General features: G+C 41.2%; 1 protein-coding gene and 1 long non-coding RNA gene across 2 annotated transcripts in view; one reads left to right on the top strand and one right to left on the bottom strand.

Annotated features, from left to right (window-relative positions):
* LOC145458615 (uncharacterized) overlaps window positions 1-23,034 on the bottom strand; it is a 361,279-nt gene that overhangs the window by 27,766 nt on the left and 310,479 nt on the right. The gene's annotated exons all lie outside the window — the stretch shown is intronic.
* LOC145458437 (uncharacterized) lies at window positions 4,278-7,237 on the top strand. Its single transcript, XM_080336804.1, has 2 exons — window positions 4,278-5,083; window positions 5,673-7,237. Exons 1-2 carry the CDS (start codon window positions 4,326-4,328, stop codon window positions 5,911-5,913), a joined length of 999 nt encoding a protein of 332 aa, XP_080192930.1. The 5' UTR covers window positions 4,278-4,325; the 3' UTR covers window positions 5,914-7,237.

Raw genomic sequence — 23,034 nt, 5'->3', positions numbered from 1 at the left:
GACATCGCCAGTACACCATCCGTTTACATTAAAACTTTCAGACGGCGTTTTCACGGAAAACCAAATACTATACGAAACCCTACTCGATTAACATAACCGATTACACTTGCCTGTCGCCTTAAATCAAGCTCACCAGACCATAATGTCCTGAAACCCTCCATTCGCTGAGCTAAGGTGACTCCAACCGCGTAACGTCTCTAGATCGTACCAATGAAACTATACTATATGGTTGGTGAGTCTTTAAGGAATGAAATGTAATTAATTTCGGGTGATTATCAGGGTCATAGCGTCAATCGACTTCATTATTGTGATTAATAATGCTCCTATTACGACAAGGTATTTCATTTGAACGCTTCAAATTGGGTCAGACCACAACCATGTCATTCGTGGTACGCCTATATAACGTTACGGTTGTATGATGTTGCAGATTCTCCAAATCTCTGCATATCTACAGTTGGTATGTCGCATATAACCACATAAATAAATAAACAGCTGGCATTCTATTGTCGAGCAGAACAGCAAAGACATTAACGTCTCCGCGTTCCTCGAAAAAAAAATGACATTATACTGTCGATCCACCAAACTATAAAGGTGGAAATTAACCGAATTGAATTCAACGCCACCAGATCGGCAAAATCCGTTCTATATATAACACTAATTCTCGTAATGCAGACTGACTGCAACGAAGTGATGAATATCCAAATTGGCCATGGAGTTTGATATTCCTTGTTTCCTTCTCAAAGATAATAAGCCCATATTTAAAGTCACATACTCAAAGCCGAAGAGTTCAACTTTCACTAAGCCTCCGCATTCGGGAAGACGACGAAAAGTCAAACTCCTGAGTCAGTTGCATGTTGATGATTGCGATTCGCCGAGTATTTATTTCAAGTTGAGCTGCGCACTGTGGTCTCAAATTGAAATTTAAAGTATGAAAGCCATTGTGACAGCAGTCGTTATCCCTAGAAGACCATTGTATATATGCGAACTGCAGTGGAAAGATTTTTACGAAATGTACCATCGATCCATCTCTGTAGTATCGAGCTCGCTAGTCATCGCTTCTTACCCCTTAGCGACACTTCTTGCACGCAGTACTACTCTGTTGCGAGTTCTTTTCGCAAAGGGTTAATAAGTAATGACAAAGTGACCTGGATACCACTCAGATAATACCTGATGAAAGCTTTCAATACCGTCTCGTACCCAAACTTGAACAGATTTTCGCTAGTTCTGGAATTCGGGATAAATGATTATTATTGAATTGACTTACGGCTATGTCTCTTCCCCAACAATTTATTGAAGTCGGCGCTCATTAATCCAGACTGGGGTACTATGCTTCGACTCACCATGTTCGTCTCTACAGCTTGACCAATGTCGTACGTATAGCTGTGATATACAATCATTTGCTGACGATGCGAAGTTATACCTCACTTTCTCAATCTGGTTGTTGTAAACCACTCGCTATATTGACATCATCAATGTCGGCAATTGAATAGATGTTACGCAGCTGAACTTATCTATGTAGAGGTGCGCTATTTGGCATCTGTAGAGACCCCTGGGACCCAATATATCTCACATTTTCCGTACTGTAAACGTGACGATCCTACTTCTTGTGCTAACGACAATTTTAATCTATAGGCATTACTGTTTGTTCTGATTGTAAATTTTTCAAACTTCCTCCTCGGCCGCCGCTCCGCAAATTCCATTATGAAATACTTTAAGACTAAAGACAGAAATTTCCCTGCGAAACTGTATTCAACACCTCATCCGAAACTTAAATTTTGTAGTGAAGTTTGGTATCCATACTTCTTGGAAGATATACATAATCCAGGGGATATTCCAACGGGCTTTCGCCATGTCACTTATTGCTGGGCTCCATGGTAAATCATACGTAAAGCGTCTTGAAGCCCCCCCCCCCATATCTCGCATCTAGAGCTCAGACGGTTACTTGAGGATATTGCTATAGTTTATAAGATTTCCAATAGACTTTGCTTCTTATAATTTTATTCTTTTTTTCATTAGATACGTAGCCTACCACTTCACCCGCTCTAACTACAATAAGCTTTTTTAACCGAAAACCAACCGTGGCCTACGGCGAGATTCTTTCGTTACCATAGTATATAGTGAATGTTTGGAATGCTCTGCCTTCCTAAATTGTCAATGATTCAAGTTTACCATTGTTCAAAACTAAACTACTGGAGACAAATCTTGCGGTGACGGGCTCAGTATCAGCCACCTTTGACCCATTCCGTCCAAAGCGGTCGTAACGCTTCTTTCGCTCCATGCATATTGTTCATCGATATTATCATTCTTTTGATTCTCTTTAGACTGGCGAATAAGGCACAGACAGACATATTCGCCCGTTACTGTATGAGAGCGGAATGAGAAGTATGGGGAAGGCCCATTGACAGGCTCAGATGTGCTCCGTAGCATTACGCATGCGTTTGATTTAAAAACATAAAATTCCCTACAGTGTTACCCTAATCCTCAATCAAACGTTGATGTCGAGACTCCGTAAGCCTGTTAAATCGCTGAGAATCTGTCCAATATTGCTGATCATTATTTCACGGGATAGATTTGCTCCAATAACCAAAACTAGAGTCCCTGTTACACGTGTGAGCGAGTAAAATGACTTTTTTCCACGAAAAAATATCGCAAAATCTCTCCGACGAAGTCGTCTGGCGATACGCTTCGTCATAACTTCTCCGAAAATCAATGATAATCGCGCTCTAATTTCATAATTCCGCATGAGCGCTTGATTTTTGTGTTAATGTATTACCATCACTGACAACACACGTAAACGGGAAAAGGCGAAAATTTGTCAGCACGCGACGTCACTCTGCGTGCTTTCGGATCGGATCGCCATCCAAGAATGTCTTTGCAATAATTAAGACGAACATAATCATGAGCAGCACGTCATCACCAATTAATTGCCTACAGGAATGTGTCCATCACGTTATTCGATTCTTACATTACGTACCGGACCTATTAATTGTCATCACCAAATCGAGAATGTAGGCCTAATTGTCACAAATTTCTATCACCTGTTCTGTTTTCGAGTTCATTTCCGGAACAGTATAGCCTACTGAACCGAAACACATACAGTAGCATGTTTCTTTCGGTAGTGTGGCTGGTTGAAACATAAAATTAACTTTAGATAACTATAGTTATACGTATAAATGGAATCTGTGCATTTGCGAACGAGTATGTTTGAGTATATAAATAAATATATAAAAATCTGTCTTTCGTCGCAATGTGAATGTTGCATAACTGTCCGTCAATTATACCATCTTAAATCTGTCTTCCTTATCCATGAGTGACGATATTTTAAGATAATAAGGATCAGTCGGAATATAAAATGCACAAACACGACATAGTAGCACTCCGCGTCGAATATGTCTACTTTCGGGGAATCGGGAAATCGCACAGAATCTGGAATTGCAACCACTTCTGTCGAGTTCTATATAAACAAGCCATTGCGAAAATATGTTTATTATTTTGGAGTCAAGTAGAATCATACTAAGGAGCAAGAGGAAATCCTAGCTGCCAATGCAGATTGTAATTAGATGAGTATATCTTCATTTTCCTTGTGATTGATCAAGATGAAGTTGTAAACACATTTGACTCACTAAGTGATTCATATATTTAATTTATTTATGACCGTATCAAAATCTCAATTTATAGCATTCGAATGAGCAACTTATAATAATCGTTCACGCAAAAATCATGACCCAAGTATATAGATTATACAACTTGCTGTAACCCGCAGAACTCGCATAACATGCCTAGAATTAGCTATAGTCGCACCTATATATTGCCGCATTATTTTCAGGATATACCTTTAGTGATTTTTCTGACTAATCTCCAACCGAACCCGTGCTCTATTGATTAATTTGAAGATTACTTTCATTCCCCTTGTTATCGAAATACTCTCGTCTGCATCTATTAGCGGTTATCAATATCAATATTAAAATGCATTAAAATGTTCTCGGCATTACTGGCAGCACTGTTGTCTGCGAAGCTAAAACTCAGATATAGTAACAAGCCGATCTCGATTTTACATCACGCAGAGCCAAATGTATGATGATCAAAGCCCCAACAAAAATATTATAATCGTGACGGAAATGCGACTGTTTGTAACGAATTTCATCGTAATTACGGAATGACGCTTGTGGTCATCGACATTAGCATTGCCGTTGACGTACAGTATGCTAGCGTAAATAAGTTAAACCCGTTAATACATGATAATAAACCTAATGTTTGTTATATATGTTGGTAGGTTGAAGAACAGGCATCAGTTTAATATCAATCGTAACAAAGACTTGTGATCGATGATGAAGCTATTGTGCATAGTGCTACTGTTGGACGTAACAAGAGTGAGATTGCATATCGTGCCTTATCAGCAAGATACCGTTTATCGCAATGGTTGGTGGAGATCAGCGAGTGGGTGGTGGCAAAACGAATACCAGCCATCTTACCCACGAGTGCAAGCGCCTCTGTATGTGGCGCCTTTCGTGGTAACAGCTACGGAGCACGCCGTTGACAGTTTACCTCCGGTGATTCAAAGCATTCAGCCAACCGCAGGACCGAATGTATCGAAACGAAATGACACTTCGACTGAGACAGTGTCGACGATACCAGAAACTACAATACCGGAGAAAACTACGACAGAGGTAGTGACGAGATCAACAGTAACGACAGTAACTCAAAGTGTCACTGATATAACAGTATCAAGCCAGCTTGCCGTGGTGAATATCACCGGGAGTTTCATGAATGACGAAGACGATATTTTGTCAAAGTGCGAGAGTTTCAGACCGCGGGCTCTTCGAGAGGCTTGTCGTCGGGTCGTCAAAAACCCCGTTTTGAAAACCGACGGGGTCCGAGGTTACGTGGGAGACGAAGAATTCAATCAAGGGTCATTCATAACTACCAGGGGATTTGTGCTCACCCAGTCACTTGGACGACAGTTGATTTGTGATCCGGAAGACCCAGATGAATGCCCCAACCTTCTCGAAAACAATAGAGGTCGTACCGGTAATCTTCGCAGCACTTCGCCATGGAAGATATGTCAGGAATACGACCCTAACAGGTAGATATCGCATGCGTAGGAATCTGTTTTGCGTGTCGACAGAGGAAGACAATTTATGGCGACAATTAATTAACTACTGTAATCTCGGAGTATAATACCTTAAACTATGAATATATCATAAACTTCGTCCAAACTAATTTCTGGATGTTTGTCGACTGGCAAACCATTAAAGTTGAATGATAATAGAGACTATATCTAGGCATGTATAGGCTACTCGTTTGGGCTATTATAGTAAATTTTCAAATTGTATCTGCACATCGTGATTACGAGCAGAAACAAAAGTTTGATTTTCCGAGTACATCGACCGCAAGCTAATTAACGTTATAATTATTATTAAGTTTCGAATTTGCACCGGTTATTGTGGTAAATATCATAATGTCCGGTTTCATCAAGAATCAATGTCCTTTGTGATTGCTCTTGAACGTAAAGATAATTCACTGTTCGTTAACAGGACACTAGCGCTAATCGGCATAGTGGTTGTTTCATTTTCTGGAGTCCGCAATCCTATTATCATGGCTATGTAAAGGAGTGTTAGACAGTGCACATGTCCCATTGCAGGTTGTCATTAATGTATTCTGTATTCGTGCAGGTTTCCACAATGGATAAAGACTGCACAATGTCTTTGTGAAGGCTGTATCGATCTACGCTCGGCCCGTGAAGATAGCGAAAACGTCGTGTCGCAACCTTTGACGATCGATATAACAGTAATCCGAAAAGACTCAATTAGTCGGAAGTTTACAGAATGCAACTCAAGAGTATGCAGAGAAGAACAGCAGAGTATTGCGGTCGGATGCCATTGCGCATTGATTAACAGGTTCACCGTCACGTAATCGTTTCCGAAAAAAAATGTAAACCGACATGCAGACCGACCGGCCTACGTGAAAGCCAGCTGAGTAAAAGCCGCCAAAAACAACAGAATGACGCATCCCATGCTAGCTTACGCGCTTGGAATTGACTGGGTTCGACAATAGTCGAGTTTTGTACAAAATATGCAACGCTTCCTATATTATTTCTGACGTAAGCTTACGAGATCTCGGCTGCAACAATTCATTTGATCGCTGTGAGGCTATAATGGCTATACATACACTGTATACAGCAGTGGTTCTACACATTTTGAGCTGGTGGACCACAACATTTGAAAACAGATTTTGCGGACCGGTGAACCTTCAGATATTCCGATAAATGTATACAACTCAAAAGACAATAATGGAAACTCCAACTTATTGAGAAATTTGCTGCTGCCTTTTTGTTACTAGACGTGGTTTTAAATGGAGTTTCTACTAGGCGAAGTGCTATAAAAATCTCATTAACTTGATTTTAATTGTTCGGTTTGCGACATCGCCGTTCGCTAGTCACTATTATACTGATTAATGTCGCAAAATTATGCTGTCTAAATTTAACGAATCAAGTTCAAAAAGTCACCTAAGCTTTCGCAATTAACTATTGTTTTAAACGAGTTCTAGGCTATTTTTAAACAGACTGACGCAACACGTGCAACATTGTGACGTAATGCCTAAAGTACACCATGCAGAAAAGTATGTTTCAAATTTCTAAAGCAATTCAAAATTTGATATTTCATTTCTCTCATCAATGGTCAATCGTTCAACTTCTGGCATTTTGCAATCGAGATATGGAATTGTTGTATATCAGGATAAGATTATAGCAGTTCAGAGGATGTCACCAATATAATTTCACAATAAATAGAAGGGCTGTATAATATTTCCCAACTACTATAATATTGATGTTGGAAGCTAAACACTAAACATCTACTGCAGACAATAGTGTGCATATCCTCAGTCAAGCATTCACCTTCTGTAAGTAGAGACAATTATACGCTATAACGTGGGTCGATAACTACAAGTATTTTTTGCTGTCAGTCAATTTTATGACTTCATCGTATTTGCAATAATATATCGACTTTACTCGAGACGAGGAAGCTGCTGGTAACCCATATCCCCATGACGGCTATAGATGCCAAAACGAAAAATGACAAGCATACTGCATCTATATATGTCATCAATTATGGACGAGGCCCGCATATATGTATGTGGGATATTTAAAAGCTATTTTATAATTATATTTTATCTTCATATGGAGACTATATTGATGGTTTTTGCATGCTTCAATATTACCAAATGATATAATATACAATATATATATTAAATTGTCATAATTGAATATTTGTACGTGATGTTCTATGGTAAAATAATGTTTTCAGCAGTAGTCAGTATTAGGATCAAGACAGTACCTTAGAGTCACAAGTCATAGTGAGTAATTGCACATTTGGACTCGAGCGAAGTCTAAAAGTCACTCGATATTAGAAGGTGACTTGAGTAAAGTAAAATACAGATGGACTCGCTAACAATTCCGAATCGAGTAACGGATATCGAGTTAATTAGGCTATACCTTCAACAATGCGCTGTACGGCACACATATTATTATTATTTAATGGAGGAAGAAAAAGAGGGGCGTCTCTCACCGACGGCTCACATATAGGCGCGGAACTACTAAACTACGTCGATAACTGTCAGTCAAATAGAATGACATAATATGAAATCTCACAAAGTTGAGAAAAAATGATTTGATGCAATAGGCAGTCCACCTATATCCATACGATACAATTTAAGCTTGCACCGATTGTCGAAGAGTAATATAAATGTATAACCTATATCAATCGGATTTAAATGATAAGTAGCCCAACGTTAAAACGATCTGTTCATAGAATTGCTGATCGTACTTTTGCTTTAACTCCAGGAAACACAATGCTGACAGCATCATAACAATATTACCACTAGATACGCTTCTACAACATATAAAAATTATAAATATAAATACAAAGAACGAATCTCTAACACATTCGCAAATCGGTTTTTGCATGTAGAGCACTAAAAATAATAAACTTGCTGGTGTTGCCAATCTAAAATCACACTCGTTGTCCGAATTAAGTCAAATATGTTTCACTTTCCGTCATGTTTAGCAAATGGAACCTTTCAAAATGCATGGGCTCTGGGCTGTAAGGTCGTACTATCGCGCTATTAATAAAATATAAAATACCGTAATAAGAATATAACTTATCCTTATCATGCTGAATTGAAATATAGTAGGAAAAAGTTTAATCAAGTACTCACAGTAATTTGATTTTTAGTACGTATTTTGTTAAAGTCTTACGTTTCTTGAGACTTTCCCGGGCAGCAAAAACGGTGTTGAGGGCCGCATGCGCCCTGCCTTATGCCCACCCCTGATATAGAACATTGTTACTAGATAGATCGCACTACTAGTCTACAAGTACGCTCTAATCACTTCGTTTGCGGTCAATTCATGTGTGACATACGGACGGAAGCACAATAAAACCAGGCTGCGGAATCGTTGAATTATGAGCGTGTCGAGAACATTGTGTAGCCTACAACAATACAGGTACAGCGACTTAGTCGACACCGATTACTTGATGACTTGAAATTGGCTTGAAACGAAGAACTTAATCTAAAATTCTAAATCTATTGCTTGAATTTATATTTGCGGGACATTCAGTGATGCTTATAACCTATACCGCTTCGTTGTGCTGCAACAACGGCTTCGGCATTTTTGTGGATGGTATGATGACGCCACAATGTTAATATTCCGCCCACATTGATGCAATATGTATTCCATTATAAGTGTTGATCAAATTAGTTACAGATACTACTTGATTGAACGCACCTTAATTGTCGCTTTCTTTTTCTATACTATATTCTTTACTTTCATTCAGTGTGCATGCCTCCTCTTTACATCGCCTAGGCCAAGGTGGGTGTCAGATTCCATAGACTACTCCTTGTCGCTTCGACATCTTCCTGTCTTTTCATTGTATCGCATTTTTTGTGGTGTATTGAACTGATAAAATTGCTAATAAACCAATGATGATGATGATGAAGTAGTCATTCTCTGGGATTCAATTAGAAATTGCTATTCCGATTTCGGCAAAAGTGCACCCCTGATATTTCTTTGCAAAAAACGCGTGAGAACTTTCAAGTATAGTGCAAGTTGCTGTTCAAAATAGTCCAAAAGATTTTGTGTCCCTTGGTTCCAAAACGGTTACAGTAATTCTTTAGTTCAGGGATGTGGAACCTATTGTTCGCAAGTCACAGGTGGCCCTTTTAATGGTGGCGTAGCTCTGAGAGAAATACAATTGGGCAATTATCAAGAAGTATGATTATCACTAATCAAAATGCATTCTCTACAATTTGTCAAGAGCATCATTCATTGATGGCGTTATTTGCACGGTAAACAACGTATTCCATTGTAACTCGACTATAGGTTGATTTAATTCCGAACAACGGCCTAGGGATAGTGTGAACGTGAGGTTCACGTTCGCGTTCTGTGTGTGAACCTCAGAAATTTTGGAGGCTTGCGTTCAGAAACGAACCTTGGTAGGTTCTGCACTGTAAACCATCTTCATGTATTACAATTTTTCACGGCATTTTAACGTCTTTGGTTGAAATTCTTTGCAACTTCGGACCACTCTGCACATGGCGCTGACAGCATGAGAAGGAATTAAGCACTAAACGAACAGTGACGGGCGGCACTGCGACACTATATACGAAGTCCGGCTACATGGCCTATTGATTCGTATACTGGTGTTGAGGCATCACATATCTTTTTAACACACTGAATATCACCCAGCACGAGGAATCCCAGCATGCACCACAATAACATCACTTTACATCTTCAGTTGTTATTCCACACTTGATTGAAATTTTTACAGCCTTCCGCTCAGACGCAGTGACTGCTGTAGTTATTTGTATTGCGGATTATCAACTATACATAATGAGTTATCTACACAGATAAAGCGAACCTCAATACGACCTGCGCAGTTTGACCATATTTTAGAGAGAGAGAGAGAGAGTCTTTTCATCCGACCAAAATACATAACAAACGGCAGTGATGGTGGTACAGAAAATATGCATGCACTGCACAGTATTCGGTATTAGATAGGAATGATCGATAAGACCGTGAAGGTCATCTAGTCTGATCACACCAGCATCAAACAGGTACACTTGACTCTGAACAGTCTGGCTGTGAAAAATGTATAGTTAAAAAAGGAAAATAGGAGAAAATTTAAACGATGGTAGCAAATGATAAATGAAGCAATGTCTGATGGGCGAGGTAGGGCAGTGTTAGTATAACAACAGGAGGTGATCAAGTAGGTCTTTTTAGAATCTATTATAAGGCAATTCACGGATATGTGGTGGTAATGCATTCCAGATGATAGGTTCCGAGTAGTCAATAGATCTCTTAGTTAGGTTGCTATTGGGTGGGTGTAAGTAGATATTTCCCTTTGACGAGGATCTCGTAATGGGAATGGACATTTTTAGCAGGTATGAAAAAGTCATCAAACACCTGAGCTGAGTAGGCAAATTAAAAAATCCGAAAACGAAAGCGTCGACTTCGAGTCGACCAAGGACTTGAAAATTGGTATCCGCAGCTATCCTGCTATAGGCGCTCAGCCATCATGGGTAGCATGGAGGAGAGAAAAAACGGGGGCGCAGACTAGATGACCTCACGGCTGTATCGCAACTCCGTCGTCAAAGCATCTCGATGGTGAAAGCGAAAATGAATATCATCTCTCTCTCTCTCTCTCTCGAGCTGTGATGAAATCGATCATACAATTTAGCTGGTACATTTAGTAGTGCGGAACTCCTGCAATTATAGCACCTGTCAAGGCTGAGCTCGTGATAAACGTATGAATCCTTAACATCACTCTGATCAAATACATAATAGTTGACGACAAATGTCTTAACAGTTAGGAAATTTGTAATGTGAGCTGAAGATCACGTGGGCGAGACGAAAAGCCCCGCTGAGAACGCGTTCTTGGATGAACAGGTCACTCCTGAAATTCTTCATCTCTATCAGTCTCGCTTATTGAAAGAACATAAATACTTCTACTTGGCAATGTAAATGACGAAAAGTATAGTCATAAACGATGGAGAAATAGAGGTATAGAATCAGCTGAAAATCAGGTTTAATATAGGTAGGGATGGTGTGAACGTGAGGTTCACGTTCGCGTTCTGTGTGTGAACCTCTGAAATTTAGAGGTTCACTTTCACAAACGAACCTTGGTAGGTTCTGCACTGTGAACCTTTTCCATATTTTACAATTTTAACTTCATTATAACATCTTTGGTTAAAATTTATTGCATTTCAACTGCGGGCCACTCTATGCATTGCGCTGGCAGCATAAACGTCAACAATAAACGAGCGTATGTATACCTTGACAATCTCAATGATTTTACCTGCTTTGTTACAAAAGTTTCCTCGAAATATCTAGCTTTTTGTTTGTGAATATTTAGTGACTCTCTGCTGTGAGCTTGACCCGCAATCACACAACATCTAGAGCAGTGGTTCTTAACCTTGCCCCCAGCGCCCCCCCCCCGGGGGCGCTGGCGATCTTGAAGGGGGGCGGAAACGCTCAGGGGGTGATATGGGGGGCGCTGGGCTCAGGGGGGTGGTATGGGGGGCGCTGGAGAAAAATGGCTTCGCAGTAGATGATGTGGTGATATGACATATCCCTAATGAGTATTCAGAGCAAATTAACACCGAAAACTTCGTTACATATAGCCTTCAAAATACATATAGGTTTAATTGTCCATGGGCGCCTAAATGACCGACACCGAATGTTCCTGTATTGGCAATCTGAACCCCAGAAGAAGAATTCCATCTGGCAGGGAAAAATTATATGTCAGTGAAGAAATACCAATCTGGAATCGTGTGCGTCTTTTAGTTTAGTACGATTGGGTGACAGGGATATTCCTGTTGGGCGATATCCCCGTTGAGCGATTCTATATTTTTTGATATTGCAGACAGGGGGTCACGAAATAACATTATGCAACGAAGTCATACTAAAGGGATCGCCCGCCCGAATATGTTTAATTATTAATAACGGGCCCTACAGTTTCCAAGACACCTCACAATGTTCGATTTAAGTTTTGGTGAGTCTGCGCACACTCAACAACTCACTGCGCTGACCCTTGGATAACAGTGCGTAACGACTAAAAAAAGGTAATAACTCCGCATTTGGTGTGCGCAGAGACCGTGTCAGCACTGTGCACGTGCGCAGCTTAGAGGGAACATTGCACCCCACTCAGCTCTACCGGTAATTGTGTTTACGTGAGCAGAGAGAGGATGAAAATTGATCTCAATTTACATGCAATTCCCGATGATATTGACCAATTCAATCATTAATTAGTGAAATTTTTTGCACTTCGCGCGAATAGGCGAGAGTAGCTGCCTCAGTAAATGGACACCCAATGTATAGATACCTAATGGGCTATCAGCAAATAGTGGACAGCCTAATGGGGGTCTGGGAGTGAAGTCCCCGGAAGTTTGGTTTATCACCCGATGGGGGCCCAGGACCAACGTTTTTTTTTGTTTTTTTTGGTGGGGCTGACGAAGTGCTGTTACGGCCCTAGTAACGAATAATTGTACCTGCGGGCACGCCCGAATATGTTTAATTATTAATTACGAGCCCTTTATTTTCCTATACAACAGCTCACTCAGTGCTACTGGTAAATCTGATTACGTGGGCTGAGAGGATAAAAAGTTTATAGCGACTTATATATGTAATTACTACCTATTCATTCATGCATTATGGAAAATTTTGGTACCTATGGCGACCAGCCCACAGAAACCTTGCTGACCATCAAAATCACGATATGGGGTTCGTGGGGGCGAAGCCCTCAGAAGTTCGGTTTATCACGCTATGGGTGCGCAAGGCAATCGTTTTTAGGGGGTTAACGAAGTGCTGTTACGGCCCTCCCTCTTACTCATTGTCTTTATTACATTCCTTACAATATGAAGTTGGGGGGGGGCGCTGGAGCACGATAATTCTTGAAAGGGGGCGCTGGGAGAAAAAAGGTTAAGAACCACTGATCTAGAGCGAAATACGCTACATGGAGGTCAGAGAATGATGCTTATTCAACCAATCAATGAAATTGATATCGTTATCTGCAGGACCGTAACTGCCGCACCCCAAACCCCCCAATTGGGGGGGGGGGGTCGAGATCGAAGGGGGCCCAAAATTATTTCGTGAATTTGAATAAATTATAAAGTATTTTTTGAAAATTTTTGCAACTTTTTCAAATTTTTTTCGCGATATCAAGTTGTCAAGTATTTTGATTATTGGGTACTCTTCAGCCAAGAAAAAATACGCAAGATTTATTGAAATGGGCATATCATATCGGCGTTGGCCATTACCGCGCCACGACGCACCAAGATATAAAGTTTTAGGCCATGTAACATGCGACTCCAAGAAATGTGCCAGAATGATCGGCAGCGAGAAAACCTTGGCCGAAAAAAACTGCGCTTATGCTGAACGTATATGTTTAATTGCCATAGGCGCCTAACTGAACGACGCCGAATGTTCCTGTCTTAGCAATCCGAACCTCACAAGAGAAATACCATCCCGCAGGGAAATATTATATGCCAGTGAAGAAATACCAATTTGAAATCGTGTGCGTCTTTTAGTTTAGTACATTTATGCTGTTATATATTTTATGATATAGAGGAGGTCACGAAATAACATCATGTAACGAAGTCATACCAATGGGTCCGTCCACCTGAAGATGTTTAATTAGCCTATTATTTACGGGCCCTACAGTTTCCAATACACCTCACTCAGCTCTACCGGTAAATCTGATAACGCGAGCAGATAGCAATATGCAATTCCCGATCTTATTGACCGATTTTATTATGAATTCTTGACAATTTTCGCGCTTGGCGCGTGCTCACTATATAGTAGAACTAATTTCGCGGTAAAAGCGAACAACTGGATGGGGGAGGGTCGGTTTATCACCCTATGGGAGCCCCAAGACCAACGTTTTGGGGTGGGTGGGCCTGACGAAGTGCTGTTACGGCCCTGGTTGTCTGATGTAAAAAAAATCTAGAATGGTACGGGGTCCATCTCGATTTCATATGTTTATTCTATCATAAAAAATCAAATTCGTGCGATTGGGGTGTTGGCTATACTGCTGCATAACTTGTTAAGAGGGTAAAACCCGTTTTACACTCTGCTCCGCATCAACGTAGCAACACTCAGACGCCGAATACATTGCCCGGTCGGGCCTAGACCGTTACGGCGTAAGCTTATATTCCCTTGCAAGTAGCCTACTCGTCGAAATTGTTTCCAAAGCGACGGAAGATATTGATTTTATGGGATTATTGTATCATTTGATTGCTCCAGTGTACACATTTGGCAACGTTTAAAAAGTCAGTATGAACTTCAGCATTGTGGCATTATGTGGCCCGAGTCGTATCTAGTAGGCATGGTGTGAGCATAGGGTCCTATATGGTGACGACACAAGCAAATCTCACCCCTCAGTGAAATTGGTGTACGTCACACTTTCCATTCGGCTGAAGGCAATTTAACGGTAATTTTTATCAATATCGGTATCAATCGAAAGCTGCCGCTGTACTGATTACGAAAATATAGATTTTGTTTCGCTCGTGGCCCTGGAACCCCCACAATCAGCCTCGAATTTTTCATTGTTATGGAGAATGGCATAGTGACGCAACAATGCTGTCTGGCGAAACGCGAGCGTAGGTCAGGAGCAAATGATGGCTGCGCGGCGAAAGTGAGTGCTCAGCTGGCATCGCGACAATGAGCAGCGATCTTGTGTTTCGAAGTGCAATCGCGTCGCAGAGAAACGTTGCGCTATAGGCGCTTCAGTAGTAGCGAGCACACAAATTACCAGCCTTTCCTTGACTTGTAAGGGTAGAACCGGGCTCAGAGAATGCATTAGGGCCCTACGAATTTTCGTGCATTGTCATCCAACTTGAAGATCTCTCCGTCTAGGTCAGGGATGTCAAACTCAACATGCGTCGCGAGCCAGATTCAAACGTGCAGATCACTCGCGGGTCGGACCAAAATGTTACCTCAAAATCCATACCCTTGATTTTCATTGGTTACTTTATAATCAAGCATATATTAGAATATTACTTTATATTATGAACCCGGTTCAATTACAGCAACACCTGTACCGCAAAAAAAAACGAATTCCCCTAAGAAATACGGTGATTGGACATTTGAATACCGTCATGATATATTATTAAATCGCGATTCGGGTTTCTCTGGGGGCCGAGGGCGTTTTGAGTCAGAAGTAATACAGCAGTGCAACCACATATATTTGATTTATACTTCTGTGTAACTATTATATTCTCTATGTATCCTGCTTATAACGGTTTCGTATTGGCGTTTTCGTTTCTGTGAATATCAAGTTTTCAGTCCATTTGTCCATAACTCTGCCGGCTGTTTATAATGTGGCCTATGAACATGAACATGAACAACGATCATACTCGACATTTGATGTCTTGAGAGATTATTTAATGGAAGTATTTCTGGCTAAAAATCTTAGAAATATTCTGAATAGTATTTTTGAATCTACTCAGAATTGTTTCGCGGGCCAGATGATCACCTTGCGGGTCGTATGTTTGACACCCCTGGTCTAGGTAGCTGTATACACTATACATACATTGATATGTCAGAATAAAGTCAATTATTATGATATCGATTGGCTTAGCCCGCTTGTTGTGAGACACGTTGCGCTGTTGATGGAGGGTGTCGAGACTTTCTATAGTCGCTTTGGTTAAGTGTGAGCTCAGCAGTGAGCACACATCACCATGCAGCCTCTCCTTCACCTGTAAGGGTATGACTTGGTCCGCGAATGCAGCAGGTAAAATGTTGATTAAAGGTTTACAGCAGGAGTACCGAACTAAACTGGGGTGGCGGTCCGGATCCAATCCTTTATTAGATAGCTTGCGGGCCGGACCAGTCAAATGATTCCAAAATGTTACCACCAACAACAACAACAACAACAATCATTGGGTTATAATTCTCATTTGAACAAGCTACACACAATGAATGTACAATGCGATAAGACACAATGCGATGTAACGAACAGACAGGAGGATGTCGAACGACACGCATCAGTAGCGATCCTTTACTCCAACATCCACCTCGCCCTAGAGTGCCCGATGTCACAGTTCTTTTTGGATGTTGATCTTTATTGAAGCCGCGGTCCTTTCTACTAGTTCAGTGGTTCTCAACCTTTTTTAGACACGCCCCCTTTTTAACAGTGAAAAATTTCGCGCCCCTTATCGTCATATCACAAAATCCAACTGGGATGCTAACAACCCCGACAGATTGTTTGGTGGTATGGTCGGTTATAAATGTTGATGACAGAATAAAAAAAATATGAAATTGGGTCTATATAGAGAGAAACACGCGTGTATTGGAGGTAAAGCGCGCCGAGCGCGAAATTTTTTTTCAGGTGACCGCTTCTTCGCGCCCCCCTTCAGATGTTTCACGAATCCGAAGTAATCGTAATCGTAGTCGACTACTTCCCATATCTAATCGATTTCTTTGTGAAAGAACGATTACTTTTTGTTCGTACAAGGACTATGACATAAACTGAATATTCGTGAACAAGAATGAGATAATATACCACGTTAGCGATAGCACAAACGTCTGATTTTCAAACGCCACTACTCATTGTAACGTCAGGAGTAGTAGCTCCGCTCGTCATTGCGTAAGTAAGAAGTATCCACACATAGTGAACAGACATGCGATGGACATTGTAGCGTGATTGTTAGAACACCCCCGTGGTTTATATCACGTTATCAATACACTACAGAAGCCCCTACCTCGCAGCAGGATATTGATCACCACTCTGCCTATAGTTTCTAATAGTAACTTATGTATTGATGTTTGGTTGTGCTTAGTTAAACGCAGTTTCAACGTTGCGGCTTGGCGAGCAGTAGGCCTACGTACGCACGTACACCTGACAAAAATTCGGAATTTCGTACTCGTCGAATAAAACAGTGCAGTTTCCACAACGAAGCATTACAAATAAACCGCTGCTGAAGCTGATATATATCATAACCGAGCCGTGCTTAACCGTTTCTCGTAACGCAGCTCGCAGTATATGTATTAAGCTGATGGCACAATTTTTATGTTCACTATATCTTATTCTCATATAACTACTTGAAACGGGCGCCAATCGTTATTTCACAGTTCGTTACTCAGCATTTGGACCTGCCGCCATAACCATCCGCTCATTATAGCCTGACATGTTAGCGTGGGTTGTAGCTAGAATTAGAACCAACAGCAATTCGTCCCCCAGTCCATCCGTTAGTCAATTTTCAAACTGAATTTCGTCAATAATATTGGTCATTGCATTATATTACTATTCCTTTTTAACCTCTCTCAGCCCCGAGTGTCAGATTTACCAGTAAAGCTGGGGCACGTAATTCATAATTATAGCATCTTGTATGTTGTTATAATTACTTTATTGTATGTTGTAAATTCGTGACCTCCAGTCTGTTGTATAATCAAAAGATATTGTACTCGACCAAACGTAGCAGACTAAAAGAATATCTTTCGTGAGACGCACACACAAATTGGCATGGCTTTATTTTTTTGTGGATGCGCCGGGTGGCATTTGCATTGTGGGCTCAGATTGGAAGGACAGGACTATTATTAGTCACGCCCACCCAGCGCGGCTATTGAAAATGGACGTATACGCTAAGTCTCGGCCAAGGTATTTCTTTGGTATCACATCCCGTGGAGTTGCGTGTTGGCTGAAACTGCATATGTCTTTTGGTGTGTTGTGGGATCGTGGCGCGGTAATGACCGGCTCCGAAATGCCTCTTCCCATAAAATAGCCTTTGCATGTTTTTTCTTGAGGGGGAGAGGTATGCATTTCGAGACCAGCTATCTACTAGAGCAGGGGTCACCAACCGTTTTAAACAAAAAGCTACTTTTTGTGTAGTGTGTACTGATTATTGCGACGACCGACGGGTTACCACTTACTCCCGCCGTTTATCCGTGCTCAGGTTGATTTCTTCACTCTGAGTAAGACAATCAGAGCACTGGGCCGGGTTTCCACCCCTTACCAAGAACAAAAAACGCTCACTCGTCGGGACTCACACCAGCTCCTCCGGGCTCAGTTGCGTTGCTGCAGTGCGTGCCGAAACGCTAATCTCCGCGTCGAGACTCGGAAATATTAACTAAAGATTCCAGTTGAGCCGCCGCGTGGGCGAAGACGAGCAATGCCCCGAGCGACTGCGTTCGACGTTCGTATGTTCCTTGGGGTCGGCCGACCCATGTTTAACTGCTGCTCATATGAAACCAGCTTCAACTTTCAAATCTTTCATTTGAATATTTGCTACAGCGACCGCGGGCGACTCATTTGGTTCGCGTTTGTGACCCCTGTACTAGAGACATTTGAATCGCTCGAAGCTCGAAGAACATTTTCAAGAATTAAGTAAATTCTCGAAAATACTCCGTAATTTATGTTGGTTTACGAAATACTTCTGAGTCCCCTTCGAGCACGCTCCCCACCCTATTAAGGAATTTGGGGTGCGGCAGGTAAAGACCTGGCAATAATGCAAATCGTTGGGTGCGATAAATCATCCCAATAAAGTTGGGCAATCGGTATATTATGACGTAATAAGCAAATGACGCATGATGTATGAAGAGAGTTGATATCTCATTAAGCCCTTTCATCGCAATCCTTGTATTGTCTTCCAATATATCCTTTAAGATTATAGCCCTAAAAAGCAAAACAAATGTAATCTTGAGTAATCGTGATTACTTTTCCAATGTAATCGTAATCGTAATCGACTACTTCCTGATTTAGTGTAATCGTAATCGTAATCGTAATCGCGTCATGCTGAAGTAATCGTAATCGCAATCGATTACATTCATGAAGTAATCACCCCATGTCTGGTCAGAAGTAATACAGATATACCCTTGCCGCGACGCCAGCTGAGCACTCAAATCACTCTCGCCGCGCAGCCATCATTTTCTCCTGACCTACGCTCTCGTTTCGCCAGACAGCATGGCTGCGTCACTATGTCACTCTCCATAATAATGAAAAATTCGAGGCTGATAATGGGGGTTCCAGGGCCACGAGCAAAATAAAATTCATATTTTCGTAATCAGTACAGCGGCAGCTTTCGATTGATACCTGTTTTATCAAATTTGATGCTCGGCAAGCCGGTCAAAAATTACCGTCAAATTGCCTTATTCAGCCAAATGGAGAGTGTGACGTGGACCAATTTAACTGAGCCGCGAGATTTGCTTGTGTCGACAGTCGACACCATATAGGACACTATGGTCTGAACCACTGAAAGGTTCAGGTTCGTGTGAACGCGAACCTTTTTGAGAGGTTCTGAGTAAACTAGGGTTGCCATACGTCCGGAATTTCCCGGACATGTCCGGAATTTCACTGGTAAAGTTGCGTCTGGGAGGAATTTTTAAAAATGTCAGGAATTTTGAAGTAAGCTCATAATTTTTTCCTAAATCAACATGATATTATTTTTGGCAGATTTATGCTACATGAAATCTTTCTTCGCGCTGCGCGCGATTTAGTATCACATATTGATTTTAATATGGGACAACTCCCTCGCAAAAACGGCGATCAAAATAAATAGAAATGACATTAATTTACAGAGATAAGTGTAACTGTAATCGCAATTACAAGATAACGGCATATTCATAGAGTCGGTCGGTTAGGCCGTTTGGATGCTTTGGAAGATAGTGGTTCTAAACCTGTGGGTAGTTTGCCTGTATTAGGGAGTTGGCAAAGATGTTGAACGCAATCAGCTTCAAAAATAGGCAGTGAGTAGGTCTGGGTAAATGTGCCGAACTTTAATTAGTAATCAGCTTATAAAATTTTGAGCTGGCCACTGGCCACGGAACATTTTCAAATTGTAAATGGAGTCGCGACCATAAAAGGTTGGAAACCACCGGATGTGCCGTGTTTGTATAGCTCAGTGATGCAGTGCGCACCGACATTAGGCTGACAAATAATCTTGTATGACATGAACGATGTACAGTTACCCGCCTTGTATTTTCGAAGTCATCATCCTCCACCAGCTCTACCGCTAACTCTGATCATGGGCGCGGAGAGACGATCAAATTATATAGTAATATACGGAAGAACCAATATTATTGACATAATTCTTTCAAATCATTTAACGACCAGATGCATGTAAATTAAAAACCAGATGCATATAGTAACCCCCAGAAGTTGCATCGATTACCCTATGGCGGGTCTAAGATCAGTGTTTATTCGGGCATGAGGGGGCTGAAAAAATGTGGCTTCGGCCCTGGTCACAACTTACAACACAAAACCACATACTCTTGAGCCGGATCGTGACCACCTCTAGTCGATAGACAAAGCATTGCTGGTGTGACGTCATATTGATCGATGTGCTCATACCTCATTTTGAAATCCGCTAGTGGGCGTTAAAGAGCGTCCGGAATTTGTGTTTCAAAAATATGGTAACCCTATAGTGTAAACGCGAACGTGAACCTCATGACGTCACGTGACGTCATATTGCTAATTTCAACCCTACATTTCAGTGAAGTGGTAGCCTATATCAGTGCTCTTCAACTTTTTTCGTCGTGGTACACCCTTTTAACGTTTACTCAAAACTCGTACGCCCTGAGCTCTGACCACATAACACACTGATTCCGTATGAGCCTATAATTCAAGTGTTTTCGAACATTTTGCTCGGCCGTAATACTTATACTCATGTTAAATTGGCTGCCGGAAATTCCGCACCGTGGAGAGCCCTTTTGGTCTTCTGTCCCATCACTGATGTCTTGAGATGTACCTTGCGTATGAAAGTTTCTAATTGTATCAGTATCCACAAGATAACTATCTAGATACCAAAATCACGAGTTTATAAATACTAGAAAAAATTATCTGGATTATCTTTCTAGTCGTTCATAGCGCGAAAAATGTTTTCATCTGGAAAACTAATGTTCTTTGATATATTACTGTCAAGTATTTATCCATTCTTAGCCCACGTCTTCAGAATAACCTCTAGAGCTGATGGAGGAGGTGTCTTTAAAATTTTTGGGCGCAAAATTAATGATGCATTTTCCGGTTTTTATTAAATCACTTTTTTGCATGTTATTGTTATTTTTGACCACCCATTAGGATATTATAGGCATATCGAAATTGCAATCGCCCAAAATATACGAGACTTTCATTCTTGAGACGCACACGATTACACACGATACTTGTTATTTGTTAATGGGGTACATCATTTTCCTCTCCGGTTCGCATTTAAGCTGTTGGGCTCAGATTCTACCATTATATTAAAAACGAAAAACCCAAGTCAACCTGAATCGCGCCAAGCGTGAATAAATTTTTCAAGTTTAATTGGAATCTCTCAAAGATTGGAGAACGAATTCGTTAATTAAAATTGCATATTGACCGCCGCCAACACACGCTAATTTAATTATATGTATTAGGACCGCATAATTTTTGTTTAACGGCTGCATGCGACCGTAGTCTGAGGATTGGCCACCGCTGGCTTGTTGAAATAGGGATGAACAACGCTGCAACGTATTGGAAATGCTAAATACTAATCGGGGTTCGAGGTTATCGGAACACCATTAACATAGCGGTTCTCAAACACGACCCCCGAGACACCATGGCTATACGCCCTTGCAATTACGTACACTGCAGGATTGTAACGAAGTCACAAGGCTCCGAGTCACAAGTTAATCTCACTTTTATAGTTTTGACTCGAGTCAAGTCAAGTCATTTTCAGCTCACCACCGAGTCAAGTCCGAGTCCAAGTCAGCAAGCAGAGGTGCGATTGCAAAATATGGTAAAAAAGAGGCAGGGGGTTTATCTGTGCTCCTCTTCCCCGGCCGTTGCCGTTCTTACGGCGACAGAAAAGACCAGAAAAAGACCCGACGAAAGAAAGCACTCACAATTAATGGAAAAAGAACTAGTAGAAAGGGCTGCGGCTTGAAAGAGATCAACATCGAAAAAGAACTGTGTCATCGGGCACTCAAGGCCGAGGTGGATGCTAGAGTAAAGGATCGCTACTGATGCGTGTCGCTCTACATCCTCCTATCTGTTCATGACATCGCATTGTGTCTTATCGCATTGTACATTGTGTGTGACTTGTTCAGATCAAAAATATAACCCAACCATCCTAATCCTAATCCTAACCCGCTGCTGTCTGGTATGGTAATGTATAAATCATGTGCTTATTCTTGGGGGAATGGTACCCAATAATTGGCTATATTAGATCGCGCGCGGCGCGAAAATTTATTGAAGAAATTGCATAAATTTTCGAAAAAATACTCTATAATTTATTCTAATTTACGAAATAATTCTGGGCGCCCTTCGAGCTCGCCCCCCCTCCCGATTGGGGGCTCGGGGTGTGGCAGTTTCGGTCTTGTTTCTACTTGAGTACCGACAGTGACTACTTTGACTACCTTTGGCCACCACTTATTTATGACTTCAGGCCCATTTCGACTATCCTTTTCATGAAAACAATTTAAAATCAATTTCATGGTTGACGTAGCAGAAATCTCTCTCTCTGGTAACGTCACGCTCCATGGAAAGCTCTATGTAATGAATGAGCAAGAGAGCAAGTTGCCGTTGATGCTGAATGGTCTGCTCGAGCCAGTTCGCAGTTGATATTATTATTATATAGAGACTGTAGGACAGTATAGTCACTCTTGTATCACATAGTCGTACTCATGAGTAGGTTTCTGCCATTTGGAATGCTCATGGGTCTAACACTACGACATATTACTTTGTTTAGTTTGAGCCCGTTATAGGAAGCGTTAGGTGCGGCCGTGCCAGTTTATTACCACCCAGTTGACTTTACTGTTCGTGATTAAAAAGGCAGCAAGTATACTGGCTTCTCTGTGTTACGACCCATGATGCTAGAATTCGTCAGGAGGCATCAGAATAAGTCGCAACACAAACTGGATATACTGTTGTGACACAAGACAACGCATCGATTGTGTTTCATTGACGATTTTCGTAGTACAGGAGGAGAGGAGGGGTATTGGCCAAGTGCTATTTCCTGTTTAGAATGATATTGGTATTATCGGAAGGAAGGCAATGTGGGTTTATTCTAATACGAGTATAAATAAATGTC

This window comes from Botryllus schlosseri, chromosome 16, assembly GCF_051294905.1.
Source record: "Botryllus schlosseri isolate E-star chromosome 16, Bs_hap1, whole genome shotgun sequence".
NCBI classification, from domain to species: Eukaryota; Metazoa; Chordata; class Ascidiacea; order Stolidobranchia; family Styelidae; genus Botryllus; species Botryllus schlosseri.
Note: the sequence above shows the minus strand (reverse complement) of the source record. Positions and strands in the feature narration are given on the sequence as shown.

Excerpts from the sequence above, each read along its gene's own strand:
- LOC145458437 (XM_080336804.1), top strand. The coding sequence starts at position 4,326 with ATGATGAAGCTATTGTGCATAGTGCTACTGTTGGACGTAACAAGAGTG. Across the intron at positions 5,084-5,672 it reads CAGGAATACGACCCTAACAG|GTTTCCACAATGGATAAAGA; the intron begins GTAGATATCGCA and ends GTATTCGTGCAG.